Genomic DNA, 27,310 nt, shown 5'->3' with positions numbered 1-27,310 from the left:
GGTAAGGGTCCTTTAGGGTCGCCCTCCTGATGGACTCAAAAGGCGATGTGCACAGAGCAGAGAGAACCCAATTAAGATTCCAGGAAGGACAAGGATGACGTAACGGAGGCCGCAAATGCTTAGCTCCACGAAGAAAACGCGCCACGTCTGGATGATGAGCCAGCGACCTGCCTTGCACCTTTCTTCTGAGACAGCTAAGCATCGCTACCGGTACTTGAAGGGTGCTACACGATAGACGTTTAGCTAGCTCCGCCTGAAGAAAAGCGAGAACATCCGGCACGGATGGTAACACCGGATTCACCTTACGCGATCTACACCAATCTTCAAACACCGCCCAGACCCGGACGTAGGCAAAGAACGTAGACCGTTTCCTAGAACTCAGCAAGGTGGCTACCACCGCATCCGAATATCCCTTAGTCTTCAAACGTTTCCTCTCAAAAGCCAAGCCGCGAGACAGAAGTGAGCCGCGTCCTCCAAACAAACGGGGCCTTGCCGAAGGAGAACCGCTTCCCCCCGAAAACGGAGAGGAGCTTCCCTTGCCAACTGCAAGAGGTCCGCGAACCAAGGCCGTCGTGGCCAGTCCGGTGCCACCATGATCACCTCCGCCGGATGCGACTCTATTCGACGAAGGACTTAGCCTAACCGTGGTCAGGGAGGGAACACATATAGGAGAACGTCCGTGGACCAAGGGAGTACCAGAGCATCGACCCCTTTGGCTCCTCGTTCTCTTCGTCGACTGAAGAATCGCGGAGCCCTGGCGTTGTGAGCGGTGGCCATCAAAACCATGTGTGGCGTTCCCCACCTTTTACAAATGAGGCGGTAAGCCATCTACGGCAGCTCCCACTCCCCTGGGTCCAACCGATGCCGACTGAGGAAATCCGCTTGGACATTGTCCACTCCGACGATGTGGGACGCCGCAATGTTGCTTAGATTTCTTTCCGCCCAGAGCATTAGCAGCAGCGTCTGCTCCGCCACCGCCCGGCTCCTCGTACCTCCCTGGCGATTGATATACGCCACCGTGGTCGCATTGTCCGACAACACTCTGACCGAAGTCCCTCGGAGCAATGGGAGGAACGACTGTAGCGCCAACGTGACCGCTCTGGTTTCCAAGCAGTTGATGGACCACTGTGACTGAGCTTTGGACCACTGTCCCTGCACCGAGCAGCCCATGCCAACCGCCCCCCCAGCCGGATAAGCTGGCATCCGTGGCGACTACCGTCCAAGGTGGGCAGGAGCAGGGGCACTCCGCGTGTCAGATGGTTGGTGCTGAGCCACCACTGCAAACTGGACCTCGCCTGATCCGTGAGCGGGAGGGGAAGGTAAAACATCCTCGGACACCGGCCGCCATCGGGAGAGCAATGCGGATTGCAATGGACGTAGATGAGCGAACGCCCAGGGGACTAGCGCCAGCGTTGACGCCATCGACCCCACCACCATCCAGTAATCGCACACCTGCGGAATCCGGAGGGACAAGAGACGGCGCACCTGACCCTGCAGCTTGCAGACCCGCTCCTTGGACAGAAACACCCTGCCTTGCTTCGTGTCGAACAGTGCTCCCAAGTATTCCAGGGTTTGGGTGGGAACCAGCCGGCTTTTGGCGAGATTGAACACCCATCCGAGCGACCGCAAGAGCTGCAGGACTCTGTCGACTGCCTGTCGGCACTGTATTTCGGATTTGGCTCGGATCAGCCAATCGGCCAAGTATGGGTGTACCAACAACCCCTCTTTTCGCAGCTCGGCTGCCACCACCACCAGCACCTTTGTAAACGTTCTTGGAGCAGTGGCGAGTCCGAAGGGGCGAGCTTTGAACTGATAGTGTCTGCCCAGGATACAGAACCGCAGAGAACGCTGATGGCACGGCCGAATTCCGATGTGCGGGTAAGCCTCCGTCAGGTCCAGCGACGCCAGGAAGTCTCCTGGTCGAACCGAAGATACTACTGAACGGATCGTCTCCATTTTGAATCGAGGAACGCGAAGACATCTGTTGACCCCTCTGAGGTCCAGGATGGGTCGGAAAAAAGCCCTCTTTCTTTGGCACAATGAAGTAAATGGAATACCGGCCCAGATGGCGCTGTCCCGGAGGCACGGGGACTACCGCGCCCAGGTCTTCTAGGCGTCGCAGTGTATCCCGGACCTCCAAACGCTTGATGCCTCCCTTGCAAGGGGACACCAGAAATTAGTCCTCCGGAACTCGAGCAAACCTAACGCATAACCGCGTCTTATCACGCTGAGGACCCACTGGTCCATGGTATCCTGGTCCATTTCCCGTAAAACCACGTCAACCTGGCCCCTACCTCCGGTGTGATCAATGGAGCCAGCTGCGGGGAAGGGGCCCTCCGTATTTCATTGGGCGGACTTCGGACCAGTTCCCCACGAGGAACCGCCTTGCCGTCCAAACTTCTGTCCTCGAAAGGACAGGGACCACGACGACTGAAGAGAGGAACGGGCCCCCGACGACCTCTGCGGCTGCGACTTCCTGGGCCCACGAAAGCGGGACCTATTGGAAAACGAAGTCCGAGCTCTGTATCTGTCCTCCGGTAACCTGAACGCCCTGTTTTCACCAAGGGACTGCATCAGGTTGTCTAGGGACTGCATCAGGTCGTCCCGTTGTCTGCCAAATAACAACTTCCCCTTAACAAAGGAGCGAGCCCAGGTGGGCCTCGGAAGATACATCCGCCGCCCAATTTCGGAGCCAAAGGAGACGTCGCGCCGACACTGCCGAGACCATGGCCCTGTCCGAAGTCCTCAGAAGGTCCTGCATCGCATCTGCGCTGTACGCAATAACCGCCTCCAAGTTGTCCGCTTGCGTCGCCTCCTCTCCCGAGAGGCTCGCATTGGCCTGAAGGACATGAGCCCAGCGCAAGCCGGCTCTCAGGGCAAAGTGACTGCAAACAGCCGCCCGTACTCTTGAGTTGAGCCTCCAGCTTTCTGTTGGATATCTTTGAGGGCCGTGGCCCCCGTCACCGGAATCGTCGACCGTTTATTGACCGCCGACACCGCTGCGTCCACGCGTCCTCCGGCAACGGGTACCGCTTATCCATAGGTTTACTAACCTTCAGGCCCAAAAATGGAAAAGGACAGCCACCGCGGGTCCCGTCAGGCCCAACAGAACCGGATCCATCTTGGCCTCCTTTCTAGACTTGCTGTTCCCCGCGTGTAGCGTATCCTCTTCCGCGCGCGCTCCGTCATCCCCCGGGACCCCTAAATCAGGGTCTAAGTCCTCGGATGAAGCCGACTCGGAGTCGGTATCCTGGGGGGGGCCCCTCGGCCCGAGCGCCGCTCTCTAAGCGGGTCCACGGGTCTCCGGGGACCCTCCCCCGCTCGCTTCTTCTGGGGATCAGACCGACCGTCTGAACCCCCTTTGACCGCCGACCTTTTCCGCTGTGAGCGTTTACATTTTAAAATCTTCTGCAAAAGAAGCGCGAAGCCATACGAAAACGAGGCCTCCGAATCCTGAGGAGGCCGCATCCTGACTCCGATCCGCCGATGAAGCAGCCCCCCGCGGGGGACCCCCCCCGGGGTCCCGTTGCTGAGGAGACAACACCGGAGGCATACCGCCATTATCCACCGCCCGCCGCGCGGCCTCCCTTACTGACTCTAAAATGGCCGCCGTTCCCGCGCTAAGCGGGAACAGCTCGGCCCTGCCTTCTCCTTCAGGGGCAGCGCGCGGCGGCGATCGCGGCCGAGCGCGAACCCCCCGACCGCCCTCGGACGGCCCTTCACCACCCGATAAGCAAGAGGAGCACAGCCCGTCGCGCGGCACGTAACCCCCCTCGGCATGCGCTGCACCGGCCCGGACCGCCGAAGCCGAGAAAGGAAACCAGCAAGAAAAACAAAAAACAAATCAGCCCTGATTCTTCCCCGCACGGAACGCTCCCCCGGGCGAAGACCAAAGCAGACTGCACAAACGGCGAAAAACGGCAAGAAATAAAAAACAAAGTCCTTTTTTTTTTTTTTTCTTCTCTACCTGTCGCTGACCTTGGTCCTGAACTGTCCGGTCCAGCGGGGGTGAGTGAACCGGGCTCCCCGGTGTCACCCCCGACGCTGCTGCCAGAGACAGGCCGGGTCCTCAACCCTCAGCAGCGGCCTCGACCAGGGGGGGATGGTCCCCTCAGGACCTTACAACCCCCCTGGGAGGCTGTCAGGACGAGCGAAGCTTTCCCACTTCTCTTTGTAATCTTCTTTTTTTTTTTTTTTTTATCTAATCCAATCAATCAAACCAAATCAAACAACCCTGACTAGCTACTCAACTACCCAGGGACCATCAGAGCCTGTGGGTGAACCTGCCCCATCTGCTGGAGACAGAGAAAGACTGACGAGCTGTGGGTGGCGCCTTACTATATGTGAGGGTGCCCGACAAGTCTTGCTCTGTCTCCATCTGCTGGTGCGGAGTCACAACCCAGGTGTCTGGACTGATCCTGGTACGTACAGGGAACCTGAGATAGCTCTGGTGATGTTCTCTGATCCCGATATGGAGATACGCCTCGGCCAGATCCAAAGAAGCCAAAAATTCTCCCTTGTGGACGGCCGCAATGACAGACCTTAGCGTCTCCATCCGAAACCGGGGGACACGCAAGGCCTTGTTCACTCTTTTCAAATCCAGAATTGGGCGAAACGTACCTTCCTTCTTCGGGACCACGAAGTAAATGGAATACCTGCCCGTTCTGGTCTCCTCCGGAGGAACCGGCAATATCGCTCCCAGAGACTGCAACCTGTGCACGGTGTGGGCGATAACCTACCGCTTCTCCTGAGGACCGCAGGGAGAGACCATAAAAAGATCCCGGAGGGGCCGAGCAAACTCCAACTCGTAACCGTAACGAACGACGTCGAGGACCCACTGATCCGACGTGACCTTGACCCATTCCTCCCAAAACAGGTCTGCAGGTTATGTCTCTCAATATGCTGGAGTCAGAGGAAATACTGGAGGATGGCAGGTGGCACACCAGTATATCTAGGGGGTGCTTTCAGTTTTCTCTCTGACTCCATCTGCTGGAGGGGAGGCATAACCCAGCAGTCTGGACTGATCCTGGTACGTACAGGGAACAGGGAATTACACTACGGGAGCTTCTTCATCCCAAGGTACAACCCAACAAGACATCAACACACATTCTCAACCAACACCCAGCATCAATCATCAGGAAATTATACTGTAGGAGCTTCTTCATCCCAAGTGATGAACCAACATCAACACACATGTAAAGGGAATGTAGGAGCTTCTTCATCCCAAGGGACAACCCAACATGACATCAACACTCATTCTCAACCAACACCCAGCATCAATCATCAGGGAATTATACTGTGGAAGCTTCTTCATCCCAAGGGATGACCCAACATCAACATACATTCTCCTCCAGCAGCCGGCATCAATCATCAGGGAATTACACTGTGGGAGCTTCTTCATCCCAAGGGATGACCCAACACCAACACACATTTTCCTCTAGCACCCAGCATAAATCATCCGGAAATTATACCGCAGGAGCTTTTTCATACTAAGGGGAGACCCAACAAGTTTAAAATCTCACCTTATTCATTTATTTATTTTAAAAAATGTTATTGCCTGCTGACCTCAGAAGCAATCATTTAGTGTGTGTAAAAATATATATATTACATAATTTTGGCAAATAAAAACATGTAAAAACATATCTGAATATGGCTTCCTTTAAATCCTAAGCACTTCTCTATGAAATGCACTTCTTACAGAGAGTTTGTCTTGATTAGACAATCTCTATGGAGCAGGGACTCTCTCTCTTATGTCTAGTAGAATAAATAAGTAGTGGTAGTAGTAGGATACTGCTGATGATCCAAGGTAAACTATTCTTTGCTTACCGGAGCAGAGAAGTCAGGTGTCTGATCCCCTCATCAGTTACGTGGGTATAATCCGTCAAGTCCAACTCCAGCAGGCTTTGAAAGTGGCAGAGGAAAGACAAGCCAGAGTCTGTGACGGTATGGCGGTTTGGTAATGCGAGGTGGATAAGATTCAGACCTGAAAGAGAGAGCACAAGAGAATGGGGATACAATTGCCCTCCCAAATCATCTATAATATAATCCTGATCAACTCTGGGTCCAATGTTATCGGGTGTGCATTAAGAGTGCGCACTGAATTTCAACCCACAGGCTCTTAATGCAAGGGTTAAAGAAATGTATCAATGACTGCAGTAAGCAAACGGCTTAAGGATGCATTGGGAGGATAAAAACGTGCACACACAGAAATATTTACACAAACCCGATCTAAAATGAGAGCTCAGAACAGGCAGATAGCACACTTTAACTGGGGTGACGGGGGGCTCGTAGACAAGTGTGCATAAAACATTTATGCTTGTTTTCTGTGCACTAACTATAATTTGTGTCAGAAAAATGCTTTCACTGCGGAAAAATCATATTAATGAGCAGAAAACGTTTGCGCACATAAACCACAACTAAAGGTGAAAGGTCCTGGCACCAGAACTCTGGCCTCTGTCCACACCCTAACGCTAATCCTGCAAAATAACGTCTGCAAGGTCAGCTGGCTGTTAGCTTGGCTCGGAGAGGCCTGTGAAGAGACAGTCACTTGCTGGGGCCTTCTGTTGTGGAAAAATGTGCCTGAGTATCCTTGCTTTAGCACCTTCAAAAAGGAAAATTAGTTCTTACCTGATAATTTTCGTTCCTGTAGTACATGGATCAGTCCAGACACCTGGGTTGTGACTCCGCACCAGCAGGTGGAGACAGAGTAAAACTTGTCGGGCTCCCTACATATAGTAAGGTGCCACCCACAGCCCCTCAGTCGCACGTAATGTCAAAGCCAGATAAAGCCAAAAAATCTAGCTAACTAGAAAAAAACCCCAAACATGAGGCCAATTCACAACAGCCCCTGAGCTGGAGCCGAAAACCTTCAGAACCATGAACACAACGTGCAAACTGCAAACTACAATAGCCAAATAGCCAAATAAGCAAACGAGCAGACTCTCTCTCTTTCTTCTGATCTAAACTACAAGACACAGACGGGCGGGAGTCTGGACTGATCCGTGTACTACAGGAACGAAAATTATCAGGTAAGAACTAATTTTCCTTTCCCTGTACGTACCGGATCAGTCCAGACACCTGGGATGTACCAGAGCTAATTTACCCAGGGTGGGAAGTAGAGAGTCCCGCTCGGAGAACACTCGCCCCAAAACCCTGAGCCGCAGTCGCCTGGACATCAAGCCTGTAATGTCTCGTGAAAGTGTGCAACGATTTCCACGTTGCCGCCCTGCAGATCTCTTGTGTGGACACACTAGAAACTTCGGCCCAAGACGTGGCCTGCGCCCGCGTCGAATGTGCACGAAGCTCCCTGGGTGCCAACTTGCCCTGCAGAAGATACGCTGAACTAATCGCCTCCTTGAGCCAACGCGCAATCGTGGCCCGTGAAGCCGCCGATCCTCTACGAGCCCCCGACCAGAGAACAAACAAGTGATCGGAAACCCGGAAAGGATTCGTAACTTCCAGATAACGAAGTAGAATCCTACGGACATCAAGTTTCCTCAGCTCCCTCGATCCCCTGGCCTGAGGATCCATGGCCGAAAAACCCGGGAAGATCAACTGACTGATTTAAGTGAAAGGACGACACCACCTTGGGTAAAAAGGGAGGGGACAGTCCGCAGAGAGACACCAGTCTCTGTAAAACGCAAAAAACGGTTCTCTACAAGAAAGAGCTTGTAACTCCGAGACCCGACGCGGCGGACGTAATAGCGACCAAAAACACTGTTTTCAATGTTAAATCCTTCAACGTCGCCCGCTTGACCGGTTCAAAAGGCGGCCCACAAAGAGCCGAAAGCACGCAGTTTAAGTTCCAGGAGGGGCACGGATTCCGGACCGGCGGACGGAGATGCTTCGCCCCCCGCAGAAACCGTGTCACATCCGGATGGCCCGCCAAGGACACTCCCCGGACCTTACCTCGAAGGCAGCCAAGGGCTGCCACTTGAACTTTCAGGGTACTCCAGGACAGTCCCTTCGAGAGGCCCTCTTGAAGGAAAGAGAGAATCTCCGGAACTTCCGGCCGAATGGGGTTCACCTCGCGAGCACTACACCAGTCCTCAAAGACCGTCCAGACCCTCATATAGGTCAAAGACGTGGACTGTTTTCTAGCCCTCAACAACGTGGTGATCACTGCCTCGGAGTACCCTTTGGACCTTAGACGCGCCCTCTCAAACGCCAAACCGCGAGACAAAAGTGATCCGCGTCCTCCAAACAAACGGGTCCCTGCCGCAGAATGGTCGCGTCGCCCCGCAAACGGAGCGGAGATTCCACCGCTAACCGCAGTAGATCCGCGAACCACGGACGCCGTGGCCACTCCGGCGCCACCAAGATCACCTCCGCCGGATGTAGCTCGATCCGTCGGAGCACCTTGCCTATCAGAGGCCACGGGGGAAACACGTAGAGCAGCACATCCGTGGGCCAAGGAAGCACGAGTGCATCGACCCCTTCCGCGCCCCGCTCCCTCCGACGGCTGAAGAACCTCGGAGCCTTTGCGTTTTGCGTGGTGGCCATCAGATCCAGACGTGGTTGACCCCACCTGGCGCAGATGAGTCGGTACGCTACCTCCGGGAGTTCCCACTCCCCTGGATCCAGCCGGTGCCGGCTGAGGAAGTCCGCTTGGACGTTGTCGACGCCGGCGATGTGTGAAGCCGCAATGCTGCTGAGGTGCCGTTCCGCCCAGCACATCAACTGAGCCGCTTCCTCCGCCACTTGCTGACTCCGTGTCCCGCCTTGACGGTTGATATAGGCTACCGTGGTGGCGTTGTCCGACAGGACTCGAACCGCCTGACCCCGTATCCACGGCAGAAAAGCTTGCAACGCCAGCGCCACCGCCTTGGTCTCCAACCGATTGATGGACCACTGCGACTGCTGGGCTGACCACAGGCCCTGCACCGAGCGCCCCCCACAGACCGCTCCCCAACCCGAGAGACTGGCATCCGTCGTGACCACCGTCCAATTGGGCAGGATCAGAGAAACGCCGCACGTCAGATGGTTGGGGCAGAGCCACCACTGCAGGCTGGCCCTGGCGCGGTCCGTTAGAGGCAGCGGGCGCAGGAACTCCTCCGAGACCGGCCTCCAGCGGGAAAGTAACGCTGATTGTAACGGTCGCAGATGAGCAAAAGCCCAAGGCACCAAGGCGAGTGTCGACGCCATGGAACCCAAGACCATCAGGTAATCGCGGACCAAAGGGCATTGTAGCGCTAGCAAACGCCGCACCTGTCCCTGGAGCTTGAGGATCCTGTCCCGAGTCAGGGATACCGTGGCCTCCCTGGTGTCGAACAAGGCCCCCAGATATTCTAACCTCTGGGTGGGCTGAAGGTGACTCTTGGCTAGATTGACCACCCAGCCAAGCGACCGCAGGAGCCGCAGGACCCTGGTCACCGCTTGCCGACACTCCATCTCGGATTTGGCCCGAATGAGCCAATCGTCCAGGTAAGGGTGCACGAAGAGCCCTTCCCGCCGGAGCTGAGCAGCCACCACCACCATAACCTTGGTGAAGGTGCGTGGAGCCGTGGCGAGACCGAAGGGAAGAGCCCTGAACTGGAAATGCTTGCCCAGGATGCAAAATCGCAAGTATTGATGATAGGCGGGCTGGATCCCTATGTGGAGATACGCCTCCGTCAGATCCAGGGACGCTAGGAACTCGCCTGGGCGAACCGCAGCCACTACCGAGCGAATTGTTTCCATCTTGAACCGTGGAACACGAAGGCACCGGTTTACTCCCTTTAGATCGAGGATCGGACGAAACGCTCCGTCCTTTTTTGGAACCACGAAATAAATGGAGTACCTTCCCATGCCCCTTTGCGCCGGCGGCACAGTAGTGATGGCGCCCAGAGCCTCCAGGCGCTGGAGGGTTGCCCGTACGGCGGCCCTTTTGGCTACGGCCTTGCAGGGGGATACGAGAAACTTGTCCCAGGGGAGACGTGCAAATTCTAACGCGTAACCGTGTCTTATCACGTCTAGCGCCCACTGGTCCGAAGTGATTTTGGTCCATTCCTCGTAAAAACTCTCGAGGCGCGCTCCCACCCGTGGAACGTCCTCTTGAGCCTTCGCCGAGAAACGAACCAATTGCGTATCATTGGGCCGACTTGGCCCCGGATCCCGCCGAAGATCCACCTGATCTGTTGAATCTCTTCCCCCGAAAGGGCTGGGGCCAGGTCAAAGCTCTGGTAGCGCCTCCTCTAAAGGATTGACCTGCCCCAGCTGACCTCTGCGGCCTCTGGCGACGGTTGTTTCGAAAACGGGTCCGTGCAGAAAAATTTGGTCTAGGACGTGGCCTGTCCTCCGGTAGCTTAAAAGCCTTGTTCTCACTCAGGAACTGCATGATATCATCCAGCTGCTTTCCAAACAGCAACTTCCCCTTAAAAGGCAAGGCGCCGAGATGAGCCTTAGACGTACCGTCCGCAGCCCAGTTTCGGAGCCAGAGAAGACGACGCGCTGAAACCGCAGACACCATGGCCCGGGCCGAGGTGCGCAGCAGATCATGCATGGCATCAGCGCTGTAAGCGATTACTGCCTCCAGAAGGTCCGCCTGAGCAGCCTCCCCTTCTGAGAGACCCGCATTCGCTTGTAAGGTCTGGGCCCAGCGGAGCCCAGCCCGCAACGCAAAATTGCTGCAAATAGCAGCCCTCGCTCCCAGGGCTGACACCTCGAACACTTTCTTGAGCTGCACCTCCAGCTTCCGATCCTGGACATCCCGCAGCGCCGTAGCGCCGGTGACGGGAATGGTCGACCTTTTGGTGACCGCCGACACAGCGGCATCCACGCGAGGGAGCCGCAGGAGCTCCAAGGCATCCTCCGGCAGAGGATATAGCTTATCCATAGCCTTACTTACCTTGAGGCCCAACTCCGGGGTGTCCCATTTTCGGAAGAGAATGTCGGACGCAGAAAAATGGAAAGGGAACGCTACCGTAGGACCCGCGAGTCCCAGGAGTACCGGATCCATCTTAGGCCCTTGACGGGTTTCCACCGGCGGGGCCTCCACTCCAATCTCGTCGAGGATCGCTGGAATGAGAGGGGAGAGCTCCTCCCTCTTAAACAGGCGGACGACCTTGGGGTCGTCACCATCCCCCGTCTGCGCGCCCTTGCCTGCGCCTGACTGCGCTGGACCCTGCTCATCGGGCCCCTCAGGCCCTTCCGGCGCCCCCGAGATCGACCGTTCCTCCTCCGAGGAAGTGGATTCCGAATCCGCGTCCTGGGGCGCGCCACGCGCCAGCCGCTTGTCCTTCGGGGGCACAGCCGTGTCTCTAGGGCGGGCAGACCTCTTCCGGGAGCGGGACCGCCCATCCGCATCTCCTGGCACTTTCCCGTGCCTGCGCCGCTCCCTCTGATACATCGCCAATTTTTTTAATAAAAAATTAAAATCCTCCGAAAAGGACTCTTCAGAGTCCGAGCGCCCCTCCCCCGAACCCCAGTCAGCCGCATCGGAGGCACCCCGAGGCGCCCCCGACGCGGCCCGAGGCTGGGGGGAGAGCGGAGGGGGCTGGGAGCCATGTTCCATGGCTCTCCTGGTCGCCTCGTGGACGGTCGACAAAATGGCCGCCGCTCCCGCGCTAAGCAGGAACGGATCCGGCCCCCCCTCCTGCACTGCACAAACGCGCGGCGGCGAACGAGACGCCCGGGTCCGACCCCCCCGATCGCCCCCGGACGGTCCCTCGCCTCCGGCGAGGCAGCCCGAACACATGCCGTCCCTCGAGACTCGCGTGCGCGCGGAGCCGCACGCGCGGCAGGCGGCCCCGACGGGCATTCCGGCCGAGATCGCACGAAAAACGCCGCAGCCCTAAGCAAAACAAACCGCCCCCCCCCCCCCGAACGAAACGTCGCGCGGGAGAGCGAGAGAGAGAGCCGGCGCAAAAGTAACAAAAACCTTTTTTTTTTTTTTTTTTTTTTTTTACTAAAGTCGCTGACCAGGGTGCTGAAAAGCCTCCGGGCTCCACTGGGGGTGAGTGAACCGGGCTCCCCGGTGTCACCCCCAACGCTGCTGCCAGAGGGGCCGGGTCCTCGACCCCAGCAGCGGCCTCTACCAGGGGAGGATGATCCCCTCAGGATCTGGCAACCCCCCTGGGAGGCACTTCCACCGGGAGCTTCCTGGCCCAAAACTTTCTAATTCTTTTTTTTTTTTTTTTTTTTTACTATGAATTAAAACAAAAAAGGAAAATCCCCTTTCTGTCCTATGGTTTTGTTTTTTTTTTTTTTTTTTTTCCTATCCCTGACTGGCTAACTCCAAACCCAGGGATTCCAGAGACTGTGGGTGGACCTGCCCCATCTGCTGGAGACAGAGAAAGACTGAGGGGCTGTGGGTGGCGCCTTACTATATGTAGGGAGCCCGACAAGTTTTACTCTGTCTCCACCTGCTGGTGCGGAGTCACAACCCAGGTGTCTGGACTGATCCGGTACGTACAGGGAATGTAAGATTGTGAGACCTCTGGGGATAGGGGAATAGCTACAGTATCTGAATGTAAACCTGTCACCAGAGGTACTTCCTCCTCCTATCACTGTGCTAGAATGAGAAAGGTGCACACAGGTTCATACCTGAGATCAGCTGCAGAACCCGTCACCAGAGGTACCTCCTCCTATCACTGTGCTAGAATGAGAAAGGTACATACAGGTGCATACCTGAGATCAGCTGCAGAGCCCGTCACCAGAGGTACCTCCTCCTATCACTGTGCTAGAATGAGAAAGGTACATACAGGTACATACCTGAGATCAGCTGAGAGCCTGTCACCACAGGTGCCTCCTCCTCCTATCACTGTGCTAGAATAAGAAAGGTACATACAGGTACATAGCTGAGATCAGCTGCAGAGCCTGTCACCAGAGGTGCCTCCTCCTCCTATCACTGTGCTAGAATGAGAAAGGTGCACACAGGTACATACCTGAGATCAGCTGCAGAGCCCGTCACCAGAGGTACCTCCTCCTATCACTGTGCTAGAATGAGAAAGGTACATACAGGTACATACCTGAGATCAGCTGCAGAGCCTGTCACCAGAGGTGCCTCCTCCTCCTATCACTGTGCTAGAATAAGAAAGGTACATACAGGTACATACCTGAGATCAGCTGCAGAGCCTGTCACCAGAGGTGCCTCCTCCTCCTATCACTGTGCTAGAATGAGAAAGGTACATACAGGTGCATACCTGAGATCAGCTGCAGAGCCTGTCACCAGAGGTGCCTCCTCCTCCTATCACTGTGCTAGAATGAGAAAGGTACATACAGGTACATACCTGAGATCAGCTGCAGAGCCTGTCACCAGAGGTACCTCCTCCTCCTATCACTGTGCTAGAATGAGAAAGGTACATACAGGTACATACCTGAGATCAGCTGCAGAGCCCGTCACCAGAGGTACCTCCTCCTCCTATCACTGTGCTAGAATGAGAAAGGTACATACAGGTACATACCTGAGATCAGCTGCAGAGACTGTCACCAGAGGTACCTCCTCCTCCTATCACTGTGCTAGAATGAGAAAGGTACATACAGGTACATACCTGAGATCAGCTGCAGAGTCTGTCACCAGAGGTGCCTCCTCCTCCTATCACTGTGCTAGAATGAGAAAGGTACATACAGGTACATACCTGAGATCAGCTGCAGAGCCTGTCACCAGAGGTACCTCCTCCTCCTATCACTGTGCTAGAATGAGAAAGGTACATACAGGACACATACCTGAGATCAGCTGCAGAGCCTGTCACCAGAGGTACCTCCTCCTCCTATCACTGTGCTAGAATGAGAAAGGTACATACAGGTACATACCTGAGATCAGCTGCAGAGCCTGTCACCAGAGGTACCTCCTCCTCCTATCACTGTGCTAGAATGAGAAAGGTACATACAGGTACATACCTGAGATCAGCTGCAGAGCCTGTCACCAGAGGTACCTCCTCCTATCACTGTGCTAGAATGAGAAAGGTACATACAGGTACATACCTGAGATCAGCTGAAGAGCCTGTCACTGTGCTAGAATGAGAAAGGTACATACAGGACACATACCTGAGATCAGCTGCAGAGCCTGTCACCAGAGGGGCCTCATCCTCCTATCACTGTGCTAGAATGAGAAAGGTACATACAGGTACATACCTGAGATCAGCTGCAGAGCCTGTCACCAGAGGTGCCTCCTCCTCCTATCACTGTGCTAGAATGAGAAAGGTACATACAGGTACATACCTGAGATCAGCTGCAGAGCCTGTCACCAGAGGTGACTCCTCCTCCTATCAATGTGCTAGAATGAGAAAGGTACATACAGGACACATACCTGAGATCAGCTGCAGAGGCTGTCACCAGAGGTGCCTCCTCCTCCTATCACTGTGCTAGAATGAGAAAGGTACATACCTGAGATCAGCTGCAGAGCCTGTCACCAGAGGTGCCTCCTCCTCCTATCACTGTGCTAGAATGAGAAAGGTACATACCTGAGATCAGCGGCAGAGCCTGTCACCAGAGGTACCTCCTCCTATCACTGTGCTAGAATGAGAAAGGTACATACAGGTACATACCTGAGATCAGCTGCAGAGCCTGTCACCAGAGGTGCCGCCTCCTCCTATCACTGTGCAAGAATGAGAAAGGTACATACAGGACACATACCTGAGATCAGCTGCAGAGCCTGTCACCAGAGGTGCCTCCTCCTCCTATCTCTGTACTAGAATGAGAAAGGTACATACAGGTACCTACCTGAGATCAGCTGCAGAGCCTGTCACTGTGCTAGAATGAGAAAGGTACATACAGGTACATACCTGAGATCAGCTGCAGAGCCTGTCACCAGAGGTGCCTCCTCCTCCTATCACTGTGCTAGAATGAGAAAGTTACATACAGGTACATACCTGAGATCAGCTGCAGAGCCTGTCACCAGAGGTGCCTCCTCCTCCTATCACTGTGCTAGAATGAGAAAGGTGCATACAGGTACATACCTGAGATCAGCTGCAGAGACTGTCACCAGAGGTGCCTCCTCCTATCACTGTGCTAGAATGAGAAAGGTACATACAGGACACATACCTGAGATCAGCTGCAGAGCCTGTCACCAGAGGTACCTCCTCCTATCACTGTGCTAGAATGAGAAAGGTACATACAGGTACATAGCTGAGATCAGCTGCAGAGCCTGTCACCAGAGGTGCCTCCTCCTCCTATCACTGTGCTAGAATGAGAAAAGTACATACAGGACACATACCTGAGATCAGCTGCAGAGCCTGTCACCAGAGGTGCCTCCTCCTCCTATCACTGTGCTAGAATGAGAAAGGTACATACAGGTACATACCTGAGATCAGCTGAGAGCCTGTCACCAGAGGTACCTCCTCCTCCTATCACTGTGCTAGAATGAGAAAGGTACATACAGGTACATACCTGAGATCAGCTGCAGAGCCTGTCACCAGAGGTGCCTCCTCCTCCTCCTATCACTGTGCTAGAATGAGAAAGGTACATACAGGTACATACCTGAGATCAGCTGCAGAGCCTGTCACCAGAGGTGCCTCCTCCTCCTATCACTGTGCTAGAATGAGAAAGGTACATACAGGTACATACCTGAGATCAGCTGCAGAGCCTGTCACCAGAGGTGCCTCCTCCTCCTATCACTGTGCTAGAATGAGAAAGGTACATACAGGACACATACCTGAGATCAGCTGCAGAGCCTGTCACTGTGCTAGAATGAGAAAGGTACATACAGGTACATACCTGAGATCAGCTGCAGAGACTGTCACCAGAGGTGCCTCTTCCTCCTATCACTGTGCTAGAATGAGAAAGGTAGATACAGGTACATACCTGAGATCAGCTGCAGAGCCTGTCACCAGAGGTACCTCCTCCTATCACTGTGCTAGAATGAGAAAAGTACATACAGGACACATACCTGAGATCAGCTGCAGAGCCTGTCACCAGAGGTGCCTCCTCCTCCTCCTATCACTGTGCTAGAATGAGAAAGGTACATACAGGTACATACCTGAGATCAGCTGCAGAGCCTGTCACCAGAGGTGCCTCCTCCTCCTATCACTGTGCTAGAATGAGAAAGGTACATACAGGTACATACCTGAGATCAGCTGCAGAGCCTGTCACCAGAGGTGCCTCCTCCTCCTATCACTGTGCTAGAATGAGAAAGGTACATACAGGTACATACCTGAGATCAGCTGCAGAGCCTGTCACCAGAGGTGCCTCCTCCTATCACTGTGCTAGAATGAGAAAGGTACATACAGGACACATACCTGAGATCAGCTGCAGAGCCTGTCACCAGAGGTGCCTCCTCCTCCTATCACTGTGCTAGAATGAGAAAGGTACATACAGGTACATACCTGAGATCAGCTGCAGAGCCTGTCACCAGAGGTGCCTCCTCCTCCTATCACTGTGCTAGAATGAGAAAGGTACATACAGGTACATACCTGAGATCAGCTGCAGAGCCTGTCACCAGAGGTGCCTCCTCCTATCACTGTGCTAGAATGAGAAAGGTACATACAGGCACATACAGGCACATACCTGAGATCAGCTGCAGAGCCTGTCACCAGAGGTACCTCCTCCTATCACTGTGCTAGAATGAGAAAGGTACATACAGGACACATACCTGAGATCAGCTGCAGAGCCTGTCACCAGAGGTGCCTCCTCCTCCTCCTATCACTGTGCTAGAATGAGAAAGGTACATACAGGTACATACCTGAGATCAGCTGCAGAGACTGTCACCAGAGGTGCCTCCTCCTCCTATCACTGTGCTAGAAGGAGAAAGGTGCATACAGGTACATACCTGAGATCAGCTGCAGAGCCTGTCACTGTGCTAGAATGAGAAAGGTACATACAGGACACATACCTGAGATCAGCTGCAGAGCCTGTCACCAGAGGTGCCTCCTCCTCCTATCACTGTACTAAAATGAGAAAGGTACATACAGGTACATACCTGAGATCAGCTGCAGAGCCTGTCACCAGAGGTGCCTCCTCCTCCTATCACTGTGCTAGAATGAGAAAGGTGCATACAGGTACATACCTGAGATCAGCTGCAGAGACTGTCACCAGAGGTGCCTCTTCCTCCTATCACTGTGCTAGAATGAGAAAGGTACATACAGGTACATACCTGAGATCAGCTGCAGAGCCTGTCACCAGAGGTACCTCCTCCTATCACTGTGCTAGAATGAGAAAAGTACATACAGGACACATACCTGAGATCAGCTGCAGAGCCTGTCACTGTGCTAGAATGAGAAAGGTACATACAGGTACATACCTGAGATCAGCTGAGAGCCTGTCACCAGAGGTGCCTCCTCCTCCTATGACTGTGCTAGAATGAGAAAGGTACATACATGTACATACCTGAGATCAGCTGCAGAGCCTGTCACCAGAGGTACCTCCTCCTATCACTGTGCTAGAATGAGAAAGGTACATACAGGACACATACCTGAGATCAGCTGCAGAGCCCGTCACCAGAGGTACCTCCTCCTCCTATCACTGTGCTAGAATGAGAAAGGTACATACAGGTACATACCTGAGATCAGCTGCAGAGCCTGTCACCAGAGGTACCTCCTCCTCCTATCACTGTGCTAGAATGAGAAAGGTACATACCTGAGATCAGCTGCAGAGCCCGTCACCAGAGGTACCTCCTCCTCCTATCACTGTGCTAGAATGAGAAAGGTACATACCTGAGATCAGCTGCAGAGCCCGTCACCAGAGGTACCTCCTCCTCCTATCACTGTGCTAGAATGAGAAAGGTACATACCTGAGATCAGCTGCAGAGCCCGTCACCAGAGGTACCTCCTCCTCCTATCACTGTGCTAGAATGAGAAAGGTACATACAGGTACATACCTGAGATCAGCTGCAGAGCCTGTCACCAGAGGTACCTCCTCCTCCTATCACTGTGCTAGAATGAGAAAGGTACATACAGGTACATACCTGAGATCAGCTGAGAGCCTGTCATCAGAGGTGCCTCCTCCTCCTACCACTGTGCTAGAATGAGAAAGGTACATACAGGTATATACCTGAGATCAGCTGCAGAGCCTGTCACCAGAGGTGCCTCCTCCTCCTATCACTGTGCTAGAATGAGAAAGGTACATACAGGACACATACCTGAGATCAGCTGAAGAGCCTGTCACCACAGGTACCTCCTCCTCCTATCACTGTGCTAGAATGAGAAAGGTACATACAGGTACATACCTGAGATCAGCTGCAGAGCCTGTCACCAGAGGTACCTCCTCCTATCACTGTGCTAGAATGACAAAGGTACATACAGGTACATACCTGAGATCATCTGCAGAGCCTGTCACCACAGGTGCCTCCTCCTCCTATCACTGTGCTAGAATGAGAAAGGTACATACAGGTACATACCTGAGATCAGCTGCAGAGCCTGTCACCAGAGGTGCCGCCTCCTCCTATGACTGTGCTAGTATGAGAAAGGTACATACAGGTACATACCTGAGATCAGCTGCAGAGCCTGTCACCAGAGGTACCTCCTCCTCCTATCACTGTGCTAGAATGAGAAAGGTACATACAGGACACATACCTGAGATCAGCTGCAGAGCCTGTCACCAGAGGTACCTCCTCCTATCACTGTCCTAGAATGAGAAAGGTACATACAGGACACATACCTGAGATCAGCTGCAGAGCCTGTCACCAGAGGTACCTCCTCCTATCACTGTGCTAGAATGAGAAAGGTACATACAGGACACATACCTGAGATCAGCTGCAGAGCCTGTCACCAGAGGTGCCTCCTCCTCCTCCTATCACTGTGCTAGAATGAGAAAGGTACATACAGGACACATACCTGAGATCATCTGCAGAGCCTGTCACCAGAGGTGCCTCCTCCTCCTATCACTGTGCTAGAATGAGAAAGGTACATACAGGACACATACCTGAGATCAGCTGCAGAGCCTGTCACCAGAGGTACCTCCTCCTATCACTGTGCTAGAATGAGAAAGGTACATACAGGACACATACCTGAGATCAGCTGCAGAGCCTGTCACCAGAGGTGCCTCCTCCTCCTATCACTGTCCTAGAATGAGAAAGGTACATACAGGACACATACCTGAGATCAGCTGCAGAGCCTGTCACCAGAGGTACCTCCTCCTATCACTGTCCTAGAATGAGAAAGGTACATACAGGACACATACCTGAGATCAGCTGCAGAGCCTGTCACCAGAGGTGCCTCCTCCTCCTCCTATCACTGTGCTAGAATGAGAAAGGTACATACAGGTACATACCTGAGATCAGCTGCAGAGACTGTCACCAGAGGTGCCTCCTCCTCCTATCACTGTGCTAGAAGGAGAAAGGTGCATACAGGTACATACCTGAGATCAGCTGCAGAGCCTGTCACCAGAGGTACCTCCTCTTCCTATCACTGTGCTAGAATGAGAAAGGTACATACAGGACACATACCTGAGATCAGCTGCAGAGCCTGTCACCAGAGGTACCTCCTCTTCCTATCACTGTGCTAGAATGAGAAAGGTACATACAGGACACATACCTGAGATCAGCTGCAGAGCCTGTCACTGTGCAAGAATGAGAAAGGTACATACAGGACACATACCTGAGATCATCTGCAGAGCCTGTCACCAGAGGTGCCTCCTCCTCCTATCACTGTGCTAGAATGAGAAAGGTACATACAGGACACATACCTGAGATCATCTGCAGAGCCTGTCACCAGAGGTGCCTCCTCCTCCTATCACTGTGCTAGAATGAGAAAGGTACATACAGGACACATACCTGAGATCAGCTGCAGAGCCTGTCACCAGAGGTACCTCCTCCTATCACTGTGCTAGAATGAGAAAGGTACATACAGGACACATACCTGAGATCAGCTGCAGAGCCTGTCACCAGAGGTGCCTCCTCCTCCTATCACTGTCCTAGAATGAGAAAGGTACATACAGGACACATACCTGAGATCAGCTGCAGAGCCTGTCACCAGAGGTACCTCCTCCTATCACTGTGCTAGAATGAGAAAGGTACATACAGGTACATACCTGAGATCAGCTGCAGAGTCTGTCACCAGAGGTGCCTCCTCCTCCTCCTATCACTGTGCTAGAATGAGAAAGGTACATACAGGTACATACCTGAGATCAGCTGCAGAGACTGTCACCAGAGGTGCCTCCTCCTCCTATCACTGTGCTAGAAGGAGAAAGGTGCATACAGGTACATACCTGAGATCAGCTGCAGAGCCTGTCACCAGAGGTACCTCCTCTTCCTATCACTGTGCTAGAATGAGAAAGGTACATACAGGACACATACCTGAGATCAGCTGCAGAGCCTGTCACCAGAGGTACCTCCTCTTCCTATCACTGTGCTAGAATGAGAAAGGTTCATACAGGACACATACCTGAGATCAGCTGCAGAGCCTGTCACTGTGCAAGAATGAGAAAGGTACATACAGGTACATACCTGAGATCAGCTGCAGAGCCTGTCACCAGAGGTACCTCCTCCTCCTATCACTGTGCTAGAATGAGAAAGGTACATACAGGACACATACCTGAGATCAGATGCAGAGCCTGTCACCAGAGGTGCCTCCTCCTCCTATCACTGTGCTAGAATGAGAAAGGTACATACAGGTACATACCTGAGATCAGCTGCAGAGCCTGTCACCAGAGGTGCCTCCTCCTCCTATCACTGTGCTAGAATGAGAAAGATACATATAGGTGCATACCTATGATCAGCTGCAGAGCCTGTCACCAGAGGTGCCGCCTCCTCCTATCACTGTGCTAGAATGAGAAAGGTACATACCTGAGATCAGCTGAGAGCCTGTCACCAGAGGTGCCTCCTCCTCCTATCACTGTGCTAGAATGAGAAAGGTACATACAGGTACATACCTGAGATCAGCTGCAGAGCCTGTCACCAGAGGTGCCTCCTTCTCCTCCTATCACTGTGCTAGAATGAGAAAGGTACATACAGGACACATACCTGAGATCAGCTGCAGAGCCTGTCACCAGAGGTACCTCCTCCTCCTATCACTGTGCTAGAATGAGACAGGTACATACCTGAGATCAGCTGCAGAGCCTGTCACCAGAGGTGCCTCCTCCTCCTATCACTGTGCTAGAATGAGAAAGGTACATACAGGTACATACCTGAGATCAGCTGCAGAGCCTGTCACCAGAGGTGCCTCCTCCTCCTCCTATCACTGTGCTAGAATGAGAAAGGTACATACAGGTACATACCTGAGATCAGCTGCAGAGCCTGTCACCAGAGGTGCCTCCTCCTCCTATCACTGTGCTAGAATGAGAAAGGTACATACAGGTACATACCTGAGATCAGCTGCAGAGCCTGTCACCAGAGGTGCCTCCTCCTCCTCCTATCACTGTGCTAGAATGAGAAAGGTACATACAGGTACATACCTGAGATCAGCTGCGGAGCCTGTCACTGTGCTAGAATGAGAAAGGTACATACAGGACACATACCTGAGATCAGCTGCAGAGCCTGTCACCAGAGGTGCCTCCTCCTCCTCCTATCACTGTGCTAGAATGAGAAAGGTACATACAGGTACATACCTGAGATCAGCTGCAGAGCCTGTCACCAGAGGTACCTCCTCCTCCTATCACTGTGCTAGAATGAGAAAGGTACATACAGGTACATACCTGAGATCAGCTGCAGAGCCTGTCACCACAGGTACCTCCTCCTCCTATCACTGTGCTAGAATGAGAACGGTACATACAGGTACATACCTGAGATCAGCTGCAGAGCCTGTCACCACAGTTACCTCCTCCTCCTATCACTGTGCTAGAATGAGAAAGGTACATACAGGTACATAGCTGAGATCAGCTGCAGAGCCTGTCACCACAGGTACCTCCTCCTCCTATCACTGTGCTAGAATGAGAAAGGTACATACAGGTACATACCTGAGATCAGCTGCAGAGCCTGTCACCACAGTTACCTCCTCCTCCTATCACTGTGCTAGAATGAGAAAGGTACATACAGGTACATAGCTGAGATCAGCTGCAGAGCCTGTCACCAGAGGTACCTCCTCCTATCACTGTGCTAGAAAAGAAAATTATTCCTTAGCTGCTAATTTTCGTTCCTGTAGTACCATGGATCAGTCCAGACGGTGGGTTATGTCCCCCGTCCAGCAGATGGAGTCAGAAGAGACTTCGAGGAACGTCACCCTATAGGCAAGCACACCCTCTGCAGGAGCTCAGTATAAAGTATATCAAAGGTCGATTAAAACAGAGTACAGTCTGGATCAAGTTTATTTAACCATGAACACAACTAAAGATGTAACATGAAACGCTAACTCTCGGCAAAAAACCAACTTGTAGGGAGCTGTGAAGGTAGCAATGCAAGACTGAAGAATACAGTAGGCAGTCAAAGAAAGAACCAGAGCAGGAGCAAGAATCCCCGAGTGGTGGGCGTCTGGACTGATCCATGGTACTTCAGGAACGAAAATTAGCAGGTAAGGAATAATTTTCTTTTCCCTCTACGTACCAGGATCAGTCCAGACGGTGGGATGTACCCAAGCTTCCCTAAATTGGGTTTGACCCTGACAGTCCTGCTCGGAGAACCTGGTCGCTAAAGTGTCCCGAGGCGGATGACACCATGTGTAGCCGATAATGTCTCGAGAAAGTGTGCAGCGATTTCCATGTTGCTGCTCGACTAATTTCCTGAGAGGAGACCGACCGCACCTCCGCCCAGGAGGCTGCCTGTGAGCGGGTAGAGTGAGCTATAACTCCGCGAGGAGGAGCCCATCCCGCTCCAATGTAAGCTGCGGAAATGGCGTCCTTTAGCCATCATGCAATTGTAGTCTTCGAGGCCTGTGAACCTTTGTTCGGACCCGACCAGAGCACGTACAGATGATCGGAGACCCAGAAGTCATTAGTAGCCTCCAGGTAGCGAAGCAACGTGCGCTTTACATCCAAAAGACGAAGGGACCTTGGTTCGTCGGAGGAAAAAGATGGAAGTTCTACCGTCTGATTCAAGTGGAAAGACGATACCACCTTCGGGAGAAACGAAGGGACGGTGCGGAGGTACCCCCCTGAGTCCGTGAATCGAAGGTAAGGCTCTCTGCAGGTCAATGCTTGAAGTTCCAAAATGTGTCGTGCGGAACAGATGGCCATGAGAAACACAGTCTTGAGAGTGAGATCCTTAATGGTCGTTCCGCGGAGCGGTTCAAAAGGCGACCCTGACAAGGAACGAAGCACTAAGTTGAGACTCCAGGAGGGACATGGATCCCTTACCTGGGGTCGCAAGTGCTTGGCACCCTTGAGGAATCGTGCGATTTACGGTTGGTGCAGGAGGGGACCGCGCTTCTGGACTCGTAGCGAATTATAGGAGAGCCCCTTGTCCAAGCCGTCCTGAAGAAACTGTAGGATCTGTGGTACCGTCGCGCTCGTGGGCCGAGCTCCGTGACTGGAACACCATATTTCGAAGACCCTCCAAACTCGGACGTAAGCTACCGACGTGGACGTCTTCCGGGCCCGCAGCAGAGTCGAAATTACCGCCTCCGGGTAGCCTCTGCGCCTGAGGCGATGCCGTTCAAAAGCCATGCCGGAAGACAGAAGAGTTCTGCCTGCTTGAAAAATACCGGGCCCTGGTGTAGTAGACGAGGAAGATGTCCCAGTCGAATCGGCCCGTCTATCGCCAGTTGAAGAAGATCCGCAAATCAGGGTCGACGGGGCCACTCTGGGGCGACGAGGATCACGGGTCCCTGGTGGCTTTCTATTCTGTGGAGTATTCTGCCCACCAGAGGCCAGGGGGGAAAGGCATAGAGAAGCAGATGTGGAGGCCATGTGAGGACTAGGGCATCCACCCCTTCCGCGCCGTGCTCTCTTCTGCGACTGAAGAAGCAGGGGGCCTTGGCGTTGAGTGAGGTCGCCATCAGGTCCACATGTGGCGCACCCCACCGGTGGACAAGAAGTTGCATCGCTTCATCTGAGAGAGACCATTCCCCGGGATCCAGCTGTTGGCAACTCAAGTAGTCCGCCTGAATGTTGTCCACCCCGACGATGTGTGACGCTGCGAGGCGGGCAAGATGAATTTCTGCCCACTCCATCAGGATTGCCGACTCGATCGATACGTGCCGGCTCCTCGTACCTCCTTGCCGGTTGATGTAGGCCACGGTGGTGGCGTTGTCCGAGAGAATCCTGACCTCTCGGTTCCGCACCAGCGGAAGGAAATGTTGGAGCGCCAGACGTACCGCTCTGGTTTCCAGGCGGTTGATCGGCCACGTTGCTTCTACTGCCGACAACGTCCCCTGCGTGGCGTTTCGGCCGCAGACGTCTCCCCATCCGACGAGACTGGCATCGGTGGTCACTACCACCCAATTGGGCACCTCTAGGGAGACGCCTTGATCCAGGTGCGATGGATTCAACCACCAACTCAGACTGTCCCTGGCAGCCTGCGGTAGGGGGAGTATCATCTGATAATCCTGTGAGACTGGTTTCCAACGGGAAAGAAGCGCTGCTTGTAGGGGACGCAGGTGTGCAAAGGCCCAGGGCACCAGATCGATGGTAGAGGCCATCACCCCCAACAGCTGAAGATAGTCCCAGGAGGTGGGTTCTGGCAACGCAGAAAACAGTCGTATGTGTTCCCGCAAGGATTGAGCCTTGCCCTGATGTGTGTCGAAACTCGCCCCCAAGAAGTCCAAGCGTTGCGAGGGCACAAGGGAGCTCTTGGAGAAGTTCACCACCCAGCCCAGGGAACGAAGAACCTGGGCAACCCTGGCTACTAAGGACTGTCCGTGGGTGAAGGACTTCGCGCGAATCAACCAATCGTCCACATAGGGATGATCAAGGATGCCCTCCTTCCTTAGGGTCGCCGCCACTACTACCATGATCTTGGTGAAGGTGCGAGGAGCGGTCGCCAACCCGAAGGGGAGTGCCTTGAACTGAAAGTGTTGGTCCAGAATCTTGAAGCGGAGAAAGCGCCGGTGAGCTGGGAGGATGGGAATGTGCAGGTAAGCCTCCGACAGATCTAGAGAGGCAAGGAACTCCCCCTGATGCACTGATGCGATCACAGAGCGTAGCGTCTCCATGTGGAATCTGAGAACCCATAGGGACTTGTTGACCTCCTTTAGATCCAGGATGGGCCTAAAGGAACCGTCCTTTTTGGGTACGACGAAATAGATGGAATAATGGCCCAAGCCCACCTCGCCGAAGGGGACGGGAGAAATGGCTCCTAACTTCTGCAACCGGTCCAGAGTTTGCTGCACCGCTGCCCTCTTGAGGTCCGACCCGCAGGGGGAAAAGAGGAACCTGTCCCTCGGAAGGCGGACAAACTCCAAAGCGTAGCCGTTGCTTATGGTGTCTAAGACCCACTGGTCTGTGGTGATACGTACCCACTCCTTGTAGAAATCCGCAAGGCGACCCCCAATCCTGGGGATTGGAGGACTTGGCATCATTGGGAGGACTTGGGTGGGGGGTTCCCCTGTCCCGAACCATCGCGCATGGGCCTACGCCCACGAAAGGACCGCGTCCAGGACTGGGATCTGGCGGAGGGTGTCCGAGGCCCAGCCTGCCTGTAACACCTGTAGCACCGCTGCACCCTGGCCCTGGTCCGAGAAGAGGCAAAGGACCGTGATGGACGTTGTCTATCCTCAGGCAGGCGATGGACCGCGTTCTCCCCCAGGGACTTGATGATCTGATCCAGATCCTCTCCGAAGAGGAACTTGCCCCGGAAGGGCAGGGAGCCTAGGCTTGACTTGGAGGAGGCATCTGCCGCCCAGTTACGGAGCCACAAGAGACGCCGGGCCGCTACCACGGAAACCATGGATCTTGCCAGGACTCGGAAGAGATCGTACAGGGCATCCGCCCCGTACGCTATGGCGGACTCCAGACGATCCGCCTGGGCGGTCTCTTCGGGCGGCAGATCCTGAGAAGTGAGAAGTTGCTGCACCCAGCGAAGACTGGCCCATTGCGCGAGCGAGCTGCACATGACCGCTCGCATCTTGAGGGCAGAGACCTCAAAGACCCGTTTGAGAAAAATTTCCAGCTTGCGATCCTGAGTGTCGCGCAATGCCGCTCTGCCCGTGACCGGAATCGTAGTCCTCTTAGTGACCACCGATACCGCCGAGTCCACCTTTGGGACCTTAATGAACTCGAGGAAATCCTCCGGAAGTGGGTACAACTTCTCCATGGCTCGACTGACCTTTAAAGATGCCTCAGGGGTGTCCCACTCCCTGGTTAGGAGCTGCAAAAAGGAGTCGTGTGTTGGGAAAGGTACATACAGGACACATACCTGAGATCAGCTGCAGAGCCTGTCACCAGAGGTACCTCCTCCTCCTTTCACTGTGCTAGAATGAGAAAGGTACATACAGGACACATACCTGAGATCAGCTGCAGACCCCGGTCTCCATGCATGGACTGAATGCCAGAAAGTGTCAGCGTAGAGAGTGATGGATGTGCAGATAGTGCCAGCAGAGAGCTTTCCACAATACCCGTGTTATCCAAGTGAAGCGTGTGGAGGGACTTCAACTCCTGAAGTGCACATAAATCTGAGACCTGAAGCATGAAGGCAAGAGACCAACAAGAAAGAGGGTGAGTCGTCAAGTCAACTGAAATTAACTATACAGACAAGAGTATACTCTGAAAGGATTCAATGTCATCAGTAACAAACAAAGAAATAGGGTTTCCTCACCCACAGCCAGATAGAGACCAACATCTAGAGTCAGATCACTAGTGCAACCCCTGGTGTACGGGACTGGACTAAAGGAAAATTAGTTCTTTCTTGATAATTTTCGTTCCTGTAGTACCACAGATCAGTCCAGACCATGGGTTGAGCCTCCCTTCCAGCAGGTGGAGACAGACCAAAGTTCTAAGGGTAGCCCATATAAGGACGGAACCCACCCTGGAACCCTCAGTATAACCATTGTCAAAGCAGAAAGTACAAGATCAAGCAAGTAACAGGATAACTAGTAATTTAATTTAAACCAACAAAGTAGTAGAACAATTGAATGAACTGTGTAACTTAACGCTCTTGTATATCTACCCCTGATCATCGTAACGATGCTTCTGGTGCCTATCAGTAAATTCTAGGAAGATGATGCAGAGATAGAAAAAGAAAACCTATAAGAAGGAAAAAGAATTCGAGCGGACAGAAGAAAAACGGGCGGGCGTCTGGACTGATCCGTGGTACTACAGGAACGATAATTATCAGGTAAAAACTAATTTTCCTTTCCCTGTACGTACCAGAATCAGTCCAGACCATGGGATGTCCCAAAGTTTCCCTACAAAGGGTGGGACCCAGACAGTCCCGCTCAAAGCACCTGCCGACCAAAGGAACCGTACATATTTCTTGCGGAGACACCGATTGAGACTCCGCTCAAGAGGTCGCTTGAGAATGTAAAGAATGAGCTTTTAGGCCTTCAGGAACTGCTCAGCCCTTGCAAATGTAGGCAGAAGAAATCACATCCTTCAACCAGCGAGCGATCGTAGCCTTAGAAGCTTGCTTCCCCCTTTTGGGTCCACTCCACAG

General features: G+C 53.5%; 1 protein-coding gene and 1 long non-coding RNA gene across 2 annotated transcripts in view; both read right to left on the bottom strand.

Moving 5' to 3' along the window:
• Positions 1–27,310, bottom strand: part of LOC115083435 — a 132,019-nt gene that overhangs the window by 16,196 nt on the left and 88,513 nt on the right. Inside the window, exons 9-10 of the mRNA XM_029587251.1 lie at positions 26,163–26,337; positions 5,827–5,983 (exon numbers count right to left, since the gene is read on the bottom strand). Of these exons, the coding sequence (XP_029443111.1) occupies positions 5,827–5,983; positions 26,163–26,337 (332 nt within the window). The remainder of the gene's footprint in view (positions 1–5,826; positions 5,984–26,162; positions 26,338–27,310) is intronic.
• On the bottom strand, positions 14,192–15,104 carry LOC115083436. Its single transcript, XR_003854337.1, has 3 exons — positions 14,693–15,104; positions 14,305–14,381; positions 14,192–14,227 (listed from the first exon to the last, which is right to left on the bottom strand). It is a non-coding gene; the product is annotated as an uncharacterized LOC115083436 (long non-coding RNA).

Source organism: Rhinatrema bivittatum, chromosome 2 (genome assembly GCF_901001135.1).
Source record: "Rhinatrema bivittatum chromosome 2, aRhiBiv1.1, whole genome shotgun sequence".
Classification (NCBI taxonomy): Eukaryota; Metazoa; Chordata; class Amphibia; order Gymnophiona; family Rhinatrematidae; genus Rhinatrema; species Rhinatrema bivittatum.
The sequence above is the reverse complement of the archived record's forward strand: the minus strand, read 5'-3'. Positions and strand labels throughout refer to the sequence as shown.